We start from the raw sequence: 17,046 nt of genomic DNA on the forward strand, positions 1-17,046 counted from the left end.
CCCATCAAGTGAAATGTTACTGCAGTGTTTAGACAGACATCGATGAAGAGTCCAGTGGCTGAAGTGGGTATTGTAATGCTCTCGTCTAACCTCATGAATCTGTATAAACTCTGTTGTGTTCTATTAAGGGAACATTTGATGACTACCTGGAGCTGTTCCTGCTGTTTGGCTATGTCAGTCTGTTCTCCTGTGTCTACCCTCTGGCCGCGGTGCTGGTGGTGCTCAACAACGTCACAGAGGTCTACTCGGATGCCTTCAAGATGTGCAAGGTGTTCAAAAGACCCTTCTCTGAGCCTGCAGCCAATATAGGGGTGTGGCAGGTAAGGCTGACCTAATAGCTCTTTCTACTCTGTTTAGTTCTCTATAGTACATTTAGTGTGGTTGGTTGGTTTGATGGACTTTATTTGATAATTAAAGGAGATAACGTTTTCAAGGATAAAAAGGTTTCATGTCTAACTGTGATGATTGTTTTGAACTGTGGTGGATAGGAAGGAAAGGGAGACCAGTCAGAGGGGGAAAGTTCCTGTGTTTTCTTTTCTTCCAGCTTGCCTTTGAGGCCATGAGTGTGATCGCCGTGGTGACCAACTGTGCCTTGATTGGCATGTCCCCCCAAGTCAAGTCCTATTTCCCGGAGTCAGAGACACAGCTCATAATGTGGGTGGTGGGCTTCGAGGTACTGTACCATTTTCACACCTCTCACTCTTCACACACAATCTGACTAGACATGTATGCAATCATTTCCTACTCATTTTAAAATCGAATTCAACTTATTTCCAAGATTGTGTCTGTTTTGGTGCTTCTTGCGCCTAAATAGATTTGAAGCAGGCTGGCCAGCAGAATAGAGTTGAAGCAGGCTGGCCAGCAGAATAGAGTTGAAGCAGGCTGGCCAGCAGAATAGAGTTGAAGCAGGCTGGCCAGCAGAATAGATTTGAAGCAGGCTGGCCAGCAGAATAGATTTGAAGCAGGCTGGCCAGCAGAATAGAGTTGAAGCAGGCTGGCCAGCAGAATAGAGTTGAAGCAGGCTGGCCAGCAGAATAGAGTTGAAGCAGGCTGGCCAGCAGAATAGAGTTGAAGCAGGCTGGCCAGCAGAATAGAGTTGAAGCAGGCTGGCCAGCAGAATAGAGTTGAAGCAGGCTGGCCAGCAGAATAGAGTTGAAGCAGGCTGGCCAGCAGAATAGAGTTGAAGCAGGCTGGCCAGCAGAATAGAGTTGAAGCAGGCTGGCCAGCAGAATAGAGTTGAAGCAGGCTGGCCAGCAGAATAGAGTTGAAGCAGGCTGGCCAGCAGAATAGAGTTGAAGCAGGCTGGCCAGCAGAATAGAGTTGAAGCAGGCTGGCCAGCAGATGATGCCAGAGAGTCATAGAATGAGAGCTCCATCCTTGCTGCTTTGGTAGCGTGTGTAAAGATGATGATGACAGGGTGTTTATGTCCTGGCTGTACTGTAGGTCTTGTCTCGTCTCCTCCACTGTGTCTTTGAGTGCAGCTGTAAGCAGGTAAGCGTACAGAGGGTAGGCCAATAGATAGGACATGTGTTAGTGGGGGAGATATGTGTGGAATATGCACTGTTAGAGCTTCTAGACCCAGAATAACTCCAGTCAGTCCACGTTTGTTAGGATCACAATTGGGGGAGCTCGTTGTGCAACATCCTCCGCTTGCACCTCCAGCCCTCGAGAGAAAATGCTTAAAATAGCTAAGACAAAAAAGAGCAGAGGGGGGGCCTGAAGCAGAGGAGAGGTAGTTCATTAGAATAGAATACACTTATTTTATTAGTCCTTAGAGGCCATTCTAGTGTGTTTTATCTATATGCTAAACAACATTGTATTTTTATGGATTTGAAACGAGGTCATGGGTGAATGTTTGGTTGAAAATAGTTTTTGCATTTGTCTACAGAACAGCTGCAGAGCAAGTAAACCAGTTCTCTTAATACTAACTGTGTATGACAATCCATTTACTGCAGTTCAAACACTTCAGATTTGTGCATTTATTGATTTCCTGTCTTTGCACCAGCTAATACAGACCAGCAGCAATACAGACAGAATCATGGCCATCCAGATAGGCAGCAGTAAATACAACACACCTCCTCCTGCACATACTGTATGTCTCCAGCGCCCAGGGAGTTGCCCTGACCACCCTGTGAGAATGAAGAGTGTGTGTGGCCTGTATACTCTGTGCCTGGGCTCTGTGCTCGGCTGCTCAGGCCTTGATGCTGTGTGGTAATATAATGCCGTGACCTCTAACCTCAGTAGCTCAGGCTGAAGTTGGCACGGAGGTGAGCTGCTGCAGAGAGCAGGGTGGATCAGAGTTTATTTTCTTTCTCTCTCTCTCGCACTGTCTCTGCAATCCACCTCACTCTGTAGAACGTGATGTCACACAAATCTACAGCACGGGGGTTATCACACTGAATTACTGTTTGGTTGTCTGCGCATGAAAAAGAGATAGGGATCGTGAGGGAGGGATAAAGAAAACAAGAGAGAGAAATAGGAGAGAGCACAAGGTTGCGAGAGAAGGAGAAATGAGGGTAGTAGCTGAGAGAGATGAACCTAACTCACTAGCTTATTGTACATCCAGGCACGTTTCACACTGCTGCCAAGCAGCACATTTCCTGTAGATCTGTGGGTTGGCGTCTCCCTGCCAGATGATTCAGTCCATTACAGACTGGAGCAGCAGAACCAGCCCTGCTATTCAGCATGCAGGGACAGGGTACACACACACTGATCCTTTTCTGGATGCATTGTTTGTTTATGTATTCATTGAACGTTGTCAATACATAATCACCGCAAAATATCTGCCAGAAACGATTTGAGAAATATTCATGAATCACTGATCCACATGATACACTGTGGCAGAGGCTATACATATCTAGATTCTATTCTATGAATATCTAGATTATATTCTATGAATATCTAGATTCTATTCTATGAATATCTAGATTATATTCTATGAATATCTAGATTCTATTCTATGAGTAGTGCTACAGAGGCAGTCAATGTTGCGCACATATAGCCTGCATCCCAAATGGCACCCTATTCCATATACTCCCCTATGGGCCATGGTAAAATGTAGTGCACTATAGGGAAATAGTGTACCATTTAGAATGCTGCCATAATAACCAAGCCAGTTACAGGAAGCAGAGCAGGATAGTGCCTTCTGTCAGGGATGTCAGTCCTGCTCTAAGATACAGAGAACAGGTCTTTCTGAGTCCATCCAGCGCTACGACACAGAGTGATATGTTGCTGCTGTACAATACCTCATTTCACCTTTGAGGTGCAGACAGCACTATAGTGCAGTGACTTATGTTGTGGGACCAGACCACCGGATCATATAGGAGGAGAGTGGGGAAAATACTGACCCCCCCCCCCCCCATTTAAAAAAAACATCTGTAGCATCAAATGAAAAAAATGTATCTTGTGGAATTTGATTTCTTCACCACCATATAATGGTGCATTGATAGGCTAACTTCCATACATGTGATCTATCTTGCATAAGTTTGTGTTTTAAAGGCCATGGACTCAGTCTAGTCAATGCAAAATGTTACGAGGGCCCTTCGGCTCTGTCTCTCTCGCTCTCCTGGCTAGCTGTTATTCCTCTCTCCTGTCTGTGATTGGCTGGGACAGGGCTCATTGTTAAGCAGGTGATACCTGGGTAATTACTGTACAGCATGGCATACTTCACAGAGCAGTAACCAGGCAACAGGGTAGCTGAGCCACGGACACAGAGACGGTCGGAAGGAGGGGAGAGAGAAGAGAAGGCTAAGGATCAGGAGTAATTGAAACACTTGATGATGCCTTGGCAGTCAGGGCATCCAGGCCAGGCATTCTCTCCAACCTCTGCCTCTGATGCACTGATCCCAGTCTAAGCGGTCACTAGACATTGGATTGATGGAACATTCCTAGATGTAATGATTAGCCTACATGCAAAGATTATTATTATTACACCAAGTTTGCACACACTAAAATGCTGTTGTCATTGTCAAGTTGAATGTGTTTGTACATTTGCACAGATTATGTAATAGTTATAGTTCATGTTAACCTACCCTTTCATGCATTATCCGTAGACCAAAGCACAGACTGACTATACTTTTTAAAAATGAGATGGAATAAACATTCAACGGAAAAAGGAGAAATCGGGAGGAAGTATTTCTATTTCACCTTCCATCCTATTCCCAGATATAGCCTATACTATTTATGCTAGTAAAACACATCAGTAGTCTTTGTTGTCACTTTCTCCATGAGGGTTAAAAAGGCAGGGAGTCAGAGAGCCAATCCCATTTTACGGTGTTTTTCAGATAATCAGATTAGAATCCAGCAGCAGGTTTGCCATGCCCCAGACCCTGGGCACTGACAGTTGGCATTCCCTGTACCAACCAATCAAATCCCTATATACAGTAGCTAGTGCACTAGGTTTGGCAAGCGCCCATAGTGCTCTGGTCAAAAAGTAGTGCACTATGTAGGGAATAGGGTAACATTTGGGATGTGTCCTGTGTACCAACTTAATCCCTGAACACTGCATCTAGTGTGGCTTTTACTTTGCTGTTTGATTTAAATATGTAAATGTATTTATCGCTATCAAACAGTGACACATTTTTAGAAAATGTTACCTAAGCTCTCTCTCTGTGTGTGTGTCAGGGTTTCCGTTGTGAAAATGTGGTGCCAGACATTTGACCCATAGCATTTTCATTTAATTAACAGACATTTGAGGAATGTACTGGTCCAATATGATTAGGGTGTCTGCCCACGGTGCTCAGAATGACAGAAATCACATTTTAGATGATGGTAATTCATTTTAACAGAACATGCAGGTGGAGGATGCAATGACGTGTGTCCTTACCACTTTGAATATGTTAGAATAACTGTCCACATTTAACTTTTTCTCAGCCAACAAGACGACTGACCAACAGCAAAATCACTAGTATATAGTTTCAAGTTCTTAAATAATAAGCTGAGCTCCTCAGTCATGTTTTCTTCACCTCACATTGTCAACGAAGTCTGTTTGTTTTTTTAACATCCATTGTGAAAGATAGTTCCTCAGAATTTGAAAAATCTTTCCAACACTCCCGGCCTCGATAATCACCAAGCGTTGGTGTGAAAAAGAGAAATATCATGATCTGATGACCCCATATAGCTAGTGGAAACGTCATTAAAAACACCGCTGTCTGTCCGGAGTTCACTGGCACAGAAACTTCAAGGGGCTGGAATAGGCTAGTTGATACAGTGTTGCAAGTTCCCTATCAACAGCTTTTGGCCAGACCCAGTTGATGATTTGATACAATGTTGCACTTCACTAGCAATAGCCTAAGTCAAGACAGACAGAAAGAGAGGCAGACAGGCGGAGTAGAGATTCATGTGATTGAAAGAACCAACATTTTAATCAGGATATTTTCTACTGTTTTTATTTGTCAGCTTTAGGCCTATGTAATGTACTTAGTTGATGATGGAAGATATAGCCTATAGGCCAATGCAGCAGTAGGCCTATCTCTGAGTTCAATGCAGCAGTAGGCCTATCTCTGAGTTCAATGCAGCAGTAGGCCTATCTCTGAGTTCAATGCGCTCTTCTTTAGCCACCAATGGATCACAGTGTGTCCATGTGGCGGAGGCTGGCACTCTCACCTTTACATATTTATGGATCACAGTGTGTCCATGTGGCCGAGGCTGGCACTCTCACCTTTACATATTTATGGATCACAGTGTGTCCATGTGGCCGAGGCTGGCACTCTCACCTTTACATATTTATGGATCAGTGTGTCCATGTGGCCGAGGCTGGCACTCTCACCTTTACATATTTATGGATCACAGTGTGTCCATGTGGCCGAGGCTGGCACTCTCACCTTTACATATTTATGGATCACAGTGTGTCCATGTGGCGGAGGCTGGCACTCTCACCTTTACATATTTATGGATCACAGTGTGTCCATGTGGCCGAGGCTGGCACTCTCACCTTTACATATTTATGGATCACAGTGTGTCCATGTGGCCGAGGCTGGCACTCTCACCTTTACATATTTATGGATCACAGTGTGTCCATGTGGCCGAGGCTGGCACTCTCACCTTTACATATTTATGGATCACAGTGTGTCCATGTGGCCGAGGCTGGCACTCTCACCTTTACATATTTATGGATCACAGCGTGTCCATGTGGCCGAGGCTGGCACTCTCACCTTTACATATTTATGGATCAGTGTGTCCATGTGGCGGAGGCTGGCACTCTCACCTTTACATATTTATGGATCACAGTGTGTCCATGTGGCGGAGGCTGGCACTCTCACCTTTACATATTTATGGATCACAGTGTGTCCATGTGGCGGAGGCTGGCACTCTCACCTTTACATATTTATGGATCACAGTGTGTCCATGTGGCCGAGGCTGGCACTCTCACCTTTACATATTTATGGATCACAGTGTGTCCATGTGGCGGAGGCTGGCACTCTCACCTTTACATATTTATGGATCAGTGTGTCCATGTGGCGGAGGCTGGCACTCTCACCTTTACATATTTATGGATCACAGTGTGTCCATGTGGCGGAGGCTGGCACTCTCACCTTTACATATTTATGGATCAGTGTGTCCATGTGGTGGAGGCTGGCACTCTCACCTTTACATATTTATGGATCACAGTGTGTCCATGTGGCGGAGGCTGGCACTCTCACCTTTACATATTTATGGATCACAGTGTGTCCATGTGGCCGAGGCTGGCACTCTCACCTTTACATATTTATGGATCACAGTGTGTCCATGTGGCGGAGGCTGGCACTCTCACCTTTACATATTTATGGATCACAGTGTGTCCATGTGGCGGAGGCTGGCACTCTCACCTTTACATATTTATGGATCACAGTGTGTCCATGTGGCGGAGGCTGGCACTCTCACCTTTACATATTTATGGATCACAGTGTGTCCATGTGGCCGAGGCTGGCACTCTCACCTTTACATATTTATGGATCACAGTGTGTCCATGTGGTCGAGGCTGGCACTCTCACCTTTACATATTTATGGATCACAGTGTGTCCATGTGGTCGAGGCTGGCACTCTCACCTTTACATATTTATGGATCACAGTGTGTCCATGTGGCGGAGGCTGGCACTCTCACCTTTACATATTTATGGATCACAGTGTGTCCATGTGGCGGAGGCTGGCACTCTCACCTTTACATATTTAGCCTTTTACTTCAGATTTCTATGATTAACCACGTGACAATGATTTTGAGAAATGACAATTGTATTATTGAGATGAAACAGTTCCATGAAAATGTGCATATAAAATAATCCTAACTGTCACGCAGGTCGGTAGAAATGGTAGGATAGATTGTAAACTTCCCCAAACTGGAAACTCAGGAGCTGCCTGTGTGCTTTACTATAAAACACATTAAACATATTTATGAACGAGCGCGTGCAGACATAGGAGGTCCCGTGCCCGCGTATGTCTATCAAAGGCCATCCAACTGATTAGTTTTGGCGCCGGTGTTGTGCCGAAAATCTCCCCCTGCCAGAACACCCCCCCCCCTTCACGTGAACGCGCACACACTCGATTCTTCATTGCTGCGACTTGCTTGCTAGTTGAGATTTCTGATCAGTTAGGCTGCGTTTCATTAGATTTTTTATGTCGGTTTGATCGCACTAGTAATATCTACAGTTTTCGGTTTGGCTATTTGTTTCAAGTGTATTTTCTGGCCGAAATCCCCCACCCCCCTTTCTAATTTCCTTAATTTTGTGGCTATAGTCAAATACTTTCTGTGGTTCACAACAGTCAAATACCTTCTATAGAACAAACAGGATAGGCAACCAAAATTAATAATTCATGTGTGTTATATTACAGACAAGGGAGTAAAATGTAGTCAAGCAATAAACATTTCAGAACAACTACTAGTCGAATAAGACATGGGAGAGATGACGAATTTTGGCAAAGAGATTTATTTATAGACTAATACTCTTGAAACAAATAGCCAAACTGAAAACTGCAGACATTACTCAACTAAAAGACAGATTTGAATATTTTCATTGTCTTCTCTTTACAGCAATAGCCATTTGCTTTCCAAACTATGTTTCCCCGCAATTTAATTTATAATTATTGCGATACGGCTTGCTGGTCTTCTACTTTTCCTTGACAGTTGTACCTCCGACAATCATCTATTTGATATTTGCAACGTGCACAGCCTAAATTGCGCGAGTTGCCTTTCTTTCCGACTTGTAGTCAATGAGATTTAAAACAACTAGACTAGGGGAAGCTAATGGTCCTCTGTGGCTAAATCATGATTTAGTTGCCTATTTTGAATTATTTTATTTCTGTATTGTAGGCTAATTAGGCGATATCATTTTGGCAATTTATTTCAATTTACTTAGGGAAAGCTTAGCTTCCCCTAGCATTATTTTTTTATTTTTTTATTTCACCTTTATTTAACCAGGTAGGCAAGTTGAGAACACCTTTATTTAACCAGGTAGGCAAGTTGAGAACACCTTTATTTAACCAGGTAGGCAAGTTGAGAACAAGTTCTCATTTACAATTGCGACCTGGCCAAGATAAAGCAAAGCAGTTCGACACATACAACGACACAGAGTTACACATGGAGTAAAACAAACATACAGTCAATAATACAGTATAAACAAGTCTATATACGATGTGAGCAAATGAGGTGAGATAAGGGAGGTAAAGGCAAAAAGGCCATGGTGGGCTCGCCACCTATGTCAATCTACTATCCCCCATAGTAAAAAGAATTGACCTATTCTATTGGTCAGCTTGTCAAGAAACAAAATAGCCCAAACAGACCCTGGGACAGTTTTGGGACAATATAAAAAATAGAAATTAGATAGAATTTTTTTTTTAAAAAGCAATGAATCTTATGCAACAGACCAGAACATTTGGCTGAAAAATGTAAAATCGGCCTTTCCAATTTTATTTGTTGGCTTTTCAAATTGTTTTATCCCGAAAGCCGGCTATTACCTGCTAACGTGTGTGTGTGTGTGGACAGAAACAGAACATCCAGTGACAACTCTAACAGAGGTTTGTCCTGTAATTCACAACCCAGGATGAAATACTAATGACCTGTCTGGGGGATGCATAGAGGATGTCTGGGAGAGGAGAGGACGGTCAGTCAGTCACTCGGTTTGCTCTGTCTGTCCTGGTGATTTATCTCAAATAAAGGTTGACACAGAGGAGAGAGGAAGGGGAGTTGTGATGTATGGTGGAGTAGTAAGTACCTCTGTCTCGACACAGAAGCTGGGCTGGCTCACCGCTACTGCAGAGGTGAAGTGAAGATGTCCGTTTAGCCTGCTGACGATCAAGGACGCAGGTGTAGACGACTTCTTAAGATGGGACATAATGGGACTGTATGCAGCCCAACTCTACTGCAGACTGTGTATGGTCTTATTAACCACTCTTACTGTGTCATTGGTGTAACAGCCAGAATAGTAGGAGGGTGTCACAGATCCATAACACTAGTGTGCTGACAATATCTGAATTGTGCCTCTGAAATCGTGCCGCAAAACCCCGTATGGTTGGTATTTCACAACATGAGTGACAATGAACGGGGGCATGTATCTACTGTAGGTATGGGAAGTGGGAGAGGGGCTATTCTTTTCATGGGGATGAACTGAAATTGAACTCGCACTGTAAATAAAGTGGGCTGCAGTGTTAAGGACCGTCCCTTAAACCACCCTTAAAGATGGTTATTAGGAAGTGTTTAGTACTATGACAGAGTCAAGAGATGTCAGAATGTATAGGGAGGTAACCGAAAGGTTGCTGGTTCGAATCCCCTAGCCAACTAGGTGAAAAATCTGTCGGTGCCCTTGAGCAAGGCACTTAACCCTAATTGCTCCCGTAAGTCGCTCTGGATAAGAGCATCTGCTAAATGACAACAACAAAATAGACCGTTCCTTAGCCGTCCCTTCTTGTCTTGGTCCTTTATAATGCTAAAATATGATAACACTGCCTGGTATAATGCAGCTGGCTTTATTTGTTTGGCTCCTAACAACGCTGTCTATCTTTCTCCCTCACGGTTTGCTTTGCCAAAGGGAAATCAGCTATTGTCCTCTGAAGCCACTGTGATGTAGTCTGTGGTGTGTGTTGTTGAAGTCCAGAACCCTTTGTACCCAGTAACTGAATGTCTGATTCTGTCACCATGGTTGTGGTCTCCTTTTCTGTTCTGTAGAGCACGATCAGCCTAGTGCTAGCTCTAGTCATATCTGTGCATTGACTCAGATACTGTGCCCTGAATCCCACCATATTCCCTATTTAATGCACTACTTTTGACCAGGGCCCATAGGTCACAGGTCAAAAGTAGTACACTATATATGGAATAGGGTGCCATTTGGGACTGAACCTGTGTATTAATGTAGTGTGCATCAGCTCTGTGTGAAGCTGTGCCCCCCTGCTGACTGGCAACTCTATTTCCAGCCCTTTGTAGTCCTGTTCAATGCTATTCCTCTACTATATGACTCCAGTCTAGTCTTATTGAAGCTACCTGCCTGCTGTACTGAATAATCTCTGCAGGCCTGGAGACCTCTCCACAACCCACCCTGTCTCCTCTGCCCATCAATGCCTTGGGTGCAATCCCAAATAGCACCATGTTCCCTATATAGAGCATTACTTTTGACCAGGGCCCAGAGGAACAGGTCTCACACCGACCTCGCGGTACATCGAGGAACAGTAGAGGAAACAGTACCTGCCTCGAGAGATCAATAAACGGAAATTGGATCGAGCTGAAGTAACTTGGTATGAATCATCTTGATGTAATCATTCATTCTCATGTGGGAGACGTGCCACCTCTTTCTGCATTAGTCTCATATCCTTATAGAACACACAGTCTGCTGCCAGACTCTGGCCTGTCACATTGTGTGACTGCACGGTGCTCCATGAGGCTCATTGTCACTCTGCAGTTGGCTGTCCCAAGGGTTACTGCAGAACCATGCATGTCTCCGCAACATGTCGAAGTGTTTATGGCAAGCCACCAATGGCCGCCTTTCAGACGAGATCTATTCACAAACCCCCCACGTGAAAAGTTAGATTAAGAAATTCTGTTCGTGCCGCTTCACAGAATAAATTGTAAAAAATGACTCCCGATCAGTTGGAATCAAGGTGGATTGAAATGCTAATTTGCTAAATGAACAAGGCAGTGCAGTTCTGGCCCCAGCTACATGGGGTGAATACTGAGCAGAGGGGATTGTGGTACAAAAGGCCACAGATTGCCATGCTAGCACTTACAGGTACTGTCTCAATTCACACTTCTGCACTGTTTAGAGCATCATAGAGAAGTAGTTTGATATTGAGTCAGGGCCTCAAGATGAAATGTACCCCTTTCAACTAACATTTGCATTTGTTAGTGTTCTTTGGTTTTCCAACGTGTGCCAAGCCAACCCTATCTCTCTAAATGCCCATAAACTCCTATTGTCAAGTACCAATCAGCTAAAAGGCTGTGGTGTTTTTAATGTTGCATTTCAATCAGTGTAACAACCTCAGTCAGCGTTGAGGCCAGACAGACCGGACTCCCTTCGCCCTTTTACATTCGCTATACTGTAAATTCTACTACTTAGCTCACATTTTCTGCATCCCAAATGGCCCCCTTTTCCCTACATTGTGCACTACCCCTGAGAGGCCCTGGTCAGAAGTAGTGTACTATAAAGGTATTATGTTGCCAATTGGGATACACAATTGTCTGTAATAAAGTAGTGTACGGCTGAAGGACTGAGAGAGAGGGAGCGCCACACACACCTCCCCATCCTTCTAGCCCAAACCACCTATCTGAAGAACACTTTCCATAGGAGAAAACAGCCTGTAATAACAGTGTTTGGAAGTTTTCAGTCGACAACATTTGTCAGGCCTAACATGTATGAAGCCTTTTACTGTGATGAAAGCGGTGGCTGAATCCGATGGAATTTCGGCTGGCACATACTGATGAGGTACAGCGTGTTGTGGCAGCTGGCAATTCTCCAGCAATGACAGACCTGCTTTGCATAGCGGTGTGTTGGCATCGATTCAGAGTAATAAAGCTGCTTTCTGGTCATGCAGTTCGAAGTACACTTCCCTCGGCCGTAAAAAATGTATTGAGAAAAAAATGATGTGTGTGTTGGATATTGGTCAGGTTGCTACCTCTCTCTCACACCTTATCTTACCTCACCTCACCTCAGAGGGGCTGTGAAGATAACAGGTGTGCTCTTTGCCACAAGAGTCGTCCTCCTCACCCCACTTCCCCTTTGTCTGCTGTTCATCTGTCTCCTCCAATCACCTCAGAGGGAGGAGGGTGGGCCAGTGTTGTACTGGGGGGCCTCTTTCTGTATTCACAGCACTCTCTTCTCTCTTCCTTTTGAGAGATTGGGATTGTATTTTCAGCAAAGCCCTCTTGCCTGTCTTTACCATTACAGTTTAATATTGAGCTCCAGTGAACTGCTTAGGGGCTGATTTAAAGAGTTAGGGTCCAGAAGGGTCTTCAGCTTCTTAACTCTCACACAGAATAATCAGCAGGGTCTTACTGCATGTTTGTCAGCCTGTAGTCTCCTGTTTTGCTTACAGTATTTCAAGACATTCGTTGATTATCTGGTCTTTAGTTAAGAGGCGTGATCTCTTAAATGGTAACCCTTTCAGCATTATATCTGGTAAAATAACGGATAAATAAAAAATAAAATCAAAATAATTATTCTATGGTTTGGCGTGTTTATGGTTGTACGGGTTCGTTCGTACTTTTACCTGACGCAGGCTTCACGTGAAAACACGAGTCAATGGATTGGCTCATACATTGACCTGATCTGCAGGTTTCACGTGAAAACACGAGTCAATGGATTGGCTCATACATTGACCTGATCTGCAGGCTTCACGTGAAAACACGAGTCAATGGATTGGCTCATACATTGACCTGATCTGCAGGTTTCACGTGAAAACACGAGTCAATGGATTGGCTCATACATTGACCTGATCTGCAGGCTTCACGTGAAAACACGAGTCAATGGATTGGCTCATACATGATCAGCAGGTTTCATGTGAAAACACGAGGTAATGGATTGGCTCATACATTGACCTGATCTGCAGGTTTCACGTGAAAACACGAGTCAATGGATTGGCTCATACATTGACCTGATCTGCAGGTTTCATGTGACAACAGGACTGTTTTCAGACTGTGTGGGTCAGGTCAGCTGCTTGTTGTTAGCCTCGCTCTGAAAAGGAATGGAGCTAGTTCTGAAAGAACAGGGAATGTTCTGGTTAACTTGACTGACGTTGTTGTCCCATTGGGGAAACTTTGTTGCAGTATCATGTACATGTTTAAATTACAGTAGACTACAAATCACAATACAAAATTCACAAGTTCCATCCAGCATATACAGATGAAAGAAGACCAGCTGGTAGATAGGAACATTAACCAGCTGTTTAGAGGGATATCACACCTGACACCAATGATTGTCTAGTTTTGTAATGTCAATGATTGGACACCGGTCGGTGATGGTGTTTGTTTGTCTCCAGTTTAGATTGTGTTGTGATGTTTCACTTCAGCAGCGTATCACATTGCATCTGTTCAATCAGTTTAAAACTATTCATTATATCAACTATATATATATTTCTGTTTCTGAGTTCTAGGATAATAGAGAAATATAGTTTCTCAGTACAATATAACATCATCATACATGTCTACTTTTCCTGTTACATGTCCTAAAGTCTCCCCATTACTTCCCTGTTGTTCCTCTGTCTGCTGTTGTGGTTGCAGCACTTCCTCTTGGCCTCCAAGTTCATCCTGACCTTTGTGATCCCAGACGTCCCCAAACACATCCAGATCAAACTGTCACGTCTGGAGTTTGAGTCCCTGGAGGCTCTGAAGAAAAGGGTAAGTTTGACTGACTGACTGAACCCCTCAACTGTATGGTGTGTTGAATAACACTAGCATGACATACAGAGTGGTTTGACCTAACTTGAGTCTATTAAGGTGAAAAAAAGCAGGTACCATCACTCAACCGTAAACTCTTTGGGGTGTGTATAAACCAAAAAACTATGAAGTTCCCAAAAATAACATGAAGGGACTTCAAGGTGAATAAAATGTATAAAGTAACCTTAGATGAAGGAAAGCCACAGACTTCTGTGTGGATAAGCTGGGTATATGAGGTGTACGGCTGACGTGACTCTCTCTGAGACACCCATCAGGTTTATCATCTAGGTCTGATGGTTTAATGATCCATGTAGAAGGTTGTTCACGCTGCAGCTAACTAACACTGTGTGTGCGTGTGCAATATTGTAATGTGTTAATGAGGCTCTGCTATTTTGGCAGATGTTTATCACCTTGCATGTAGCTCAGAAGCAGGTCACACACACTCACACAGAGGACACCATCATCTGATTTCCCAGCACCAGAAAGAACCTGTCTATAAACGGCTTTACATACCGTGTATAATTAAGGACAAAACAACAGATTATTTAGCAGAATAACACAGACCCATATTTCTCTCCATAACAGAATAATGCAGACCCATATTTCTCTCCATAACAGAATAATACAGACCCATATTTCTCTCCATAACAGAATAATACAGACCCATATTTCTCTCCACAATACATTAAGGCATACCCATATCTCTCTCCATAACACCATAATGCAGACCCATATTTCTCTCCATAACAGAATAATGCAGACCCATATTTCTCTCCATAACAGAATGATGCAGACCCATATCTCTCTCCATAACAGAATAACACAGACCCATATTTCTCTCCATAACAGAATAATGCAGACCCATATCTCTCTCCACAATACATTAAGGCATACCCATATCTCTCTCCATAACACCATAATGCAGACCCATATTTCTCTCCATAACAGAATAATGCAGACCCATATCTCTCTCCATAACAGAATAATGCAGACCCATATTTCTCTCCATAGCAGAATAATGCAGACCCATATCTCTCCATAACACCATAATACAGACCCATATATCTCACCATAATGCAGACCCATCTCTCTCCATTACACCATCATGCAGACCCATATCTCTCCATAACACCATAATGCAGACCCATATCTCTGACCATAACACCATAATGCAGACCCATATCTCTCTCCATAACAGAATAACACAGACCCATATCTCTCCATAACACCATAATGCAGACCCATATTTCTCTCCATAACAGAATAATGCAGACCCATATCTCTCCATAACAGAATAATGCAGACCCATATTTCTCTCCATAACAGAATAATGCAGACCCATATCTCTCCATAACAGAATAATGCAGACCCATATTTCTCTCCATAACACATGAATGCAGACCCATATCTCTCTCCATAACATAATAACACAGACCCATATCTCTCACCATAATAGAATAATGCAGACCCATATCTCTCTCCATAACAGAATAATGCAGACCCATATCTCTCTCCATAACAGAATAATGCAGACCCATCTCTCTCTCCATAACATAATAACACAGACCCATATCTCTCTCCATAATAGAATAATGCAGACCCATATCTCTCTCCATAACAGAATAATGCAGACCCATATCTCTCTCCATAACAGAATAATGCAGACCCATATCTCTCTCCATAACAGAATAATGCAGACCCATCTCTCGCTCCATAACAGAATAATGCAGACCCATATCTCTCTCCATAATAGAATAATGCATACCCATATTTCTCTCCATAACAGAATAATGCAGACCCATATTTCTCTCCATAACAGAATAATGCAGACCCATATTTCTCTCCATAACAGAATAATGCAGACCCATATCTCTCTCCATAACAGAATAATGCAGACCCATATCTCTCTCCATAACAGAATAATGCAGACCCATATTTCTCTCCATAACAGAATAATGCAGACCCATATCTCTCTCCATAACAGAATAATGCAGACCCATCTCTCTCCATAACACCATAATACAGACCCATATCTCTCTCCATAATACATTAAGGCATACCCATATCTCTCTCCATAACAGAATAATGCAGATCCATATTTCTCTCCATAACAGAATAATGCAGACCCATATCTCTCTCCATAACAGAATAATGCAGACCCATCTCTCTCCATAACAGAATAACACAGACCCATATTTCTCTCCATAACAGAATAATGCAGACCCATATTTCTCTCCATAACAGAATAATGCAGATCCATATTTCTCTCTATAACACCATAATGCAGACCCATATATCTCTCCATAACAGAATAATGCAGACCCATATTTCTCTCCATAACACCATAATGCAGACCCATATATCTCTCCATAACACCATAATGCAGACCCATCTCTCTCCATAACAGAATAATGCAGACCCATATTTCTCTCCATAACACCATAATGCAGACCCATATCTCTCTCCATAACAGAATAATGCAGACCCATATTTCTCTCCATAACACCATAATGCAGACCCATATTTCTCTCCATAACAGAATAACACAGACCCATATCTCTCCATAACAGAATAATGCAGACCCATATTTCTCTCAATAACAGAATAATGCAGACCCATATTTCTCTCCATAACACCATAATGCAGACCCATCTCTCTTTCCATAATAGAATAATGCAGACCCATATCTCTCTCCATAACAGAATAATGCAGACCCATATCTCTCCATAACACCATAATACAGACCCATATATCTCACCATAATGCAGACCCATCTCTCTCCATAACACCATAATGCAGACCCATATCTCTCCATAACACCATAATGCAGACCCATATCTCTGACCATAACACCATAATGCAGACCCATATCTCTCCATAACACCATAATACAGACCCATATCTCTCTCATAACAGCTTCATGTAATGTATTCAGTCATCTCCCAGAGCACTTCGGTAAAGATAAATGACAGGAGTTAGGTTAATGGTATTGATATGAGTATGCTGTTGAGCAGTAGCTTGCCTCAGCTTGGCACTGCAGTCATTTACTGGATTAAGGCTGAGTGCTTCAGCAATAAGCTAGCATGTCTTAGCTAGCTATCATTTCTCTCAGCACTGCAGAAAGAAGGGCGGGCCATGAAATACATCACATTGATTGGTGGTATTTCTGATGCTTCTTGTTCTTGTCCAGCTGAATGTTGAATTTAAGCAGATTT

General features: G+C 43.1%; 1 protein-coding gene across 4 annotated transcripts in view; it reads left to right on the forward strand.

The window, feature by feature from the left end:
• LOC118936508 (anoctamin-10) overlaps nt 1-17,046 on the forward strand; it is a 53,124-nt gene that overhangs the window by 13,925 nt on the left and 22,153 nt on the right. For all 4 annotated transcript variants that reach the window (XM_090188983.1, XM_090188986.1, XM_090188985.1 and 1 more), the window contains 3 exons: nt 129-320; nt 545-673; nt 13,676-13,792. In XM_090188983.1, the coding sequence (XP_090045109.1) occupies nt 129-320; nt 545-673; nt 13,676-13,792 (438 nt within the window). The remainder of the gene's footprint in view (nt 1-128; nt 321-544; nt 674-13,675; nt 13,793-17,046) is intronic.

The sequence above is a fragment of the Oncorhynchus mykiss genome, chromosome 2 (assembly GCF_057628025.1).
Source record: "Oncorhynchus mykiss isolate SJ-2025 chromosome 2, ASM5762802v1, whole genome shotgun sequence".
NCBI classification, from domain to species: Eukaryota; Metazoa; Chordata; class Actinopteri; order Salmoniformes; family Salmonidae; genus Oncorhynchus; species Oncorhynchus mykiss.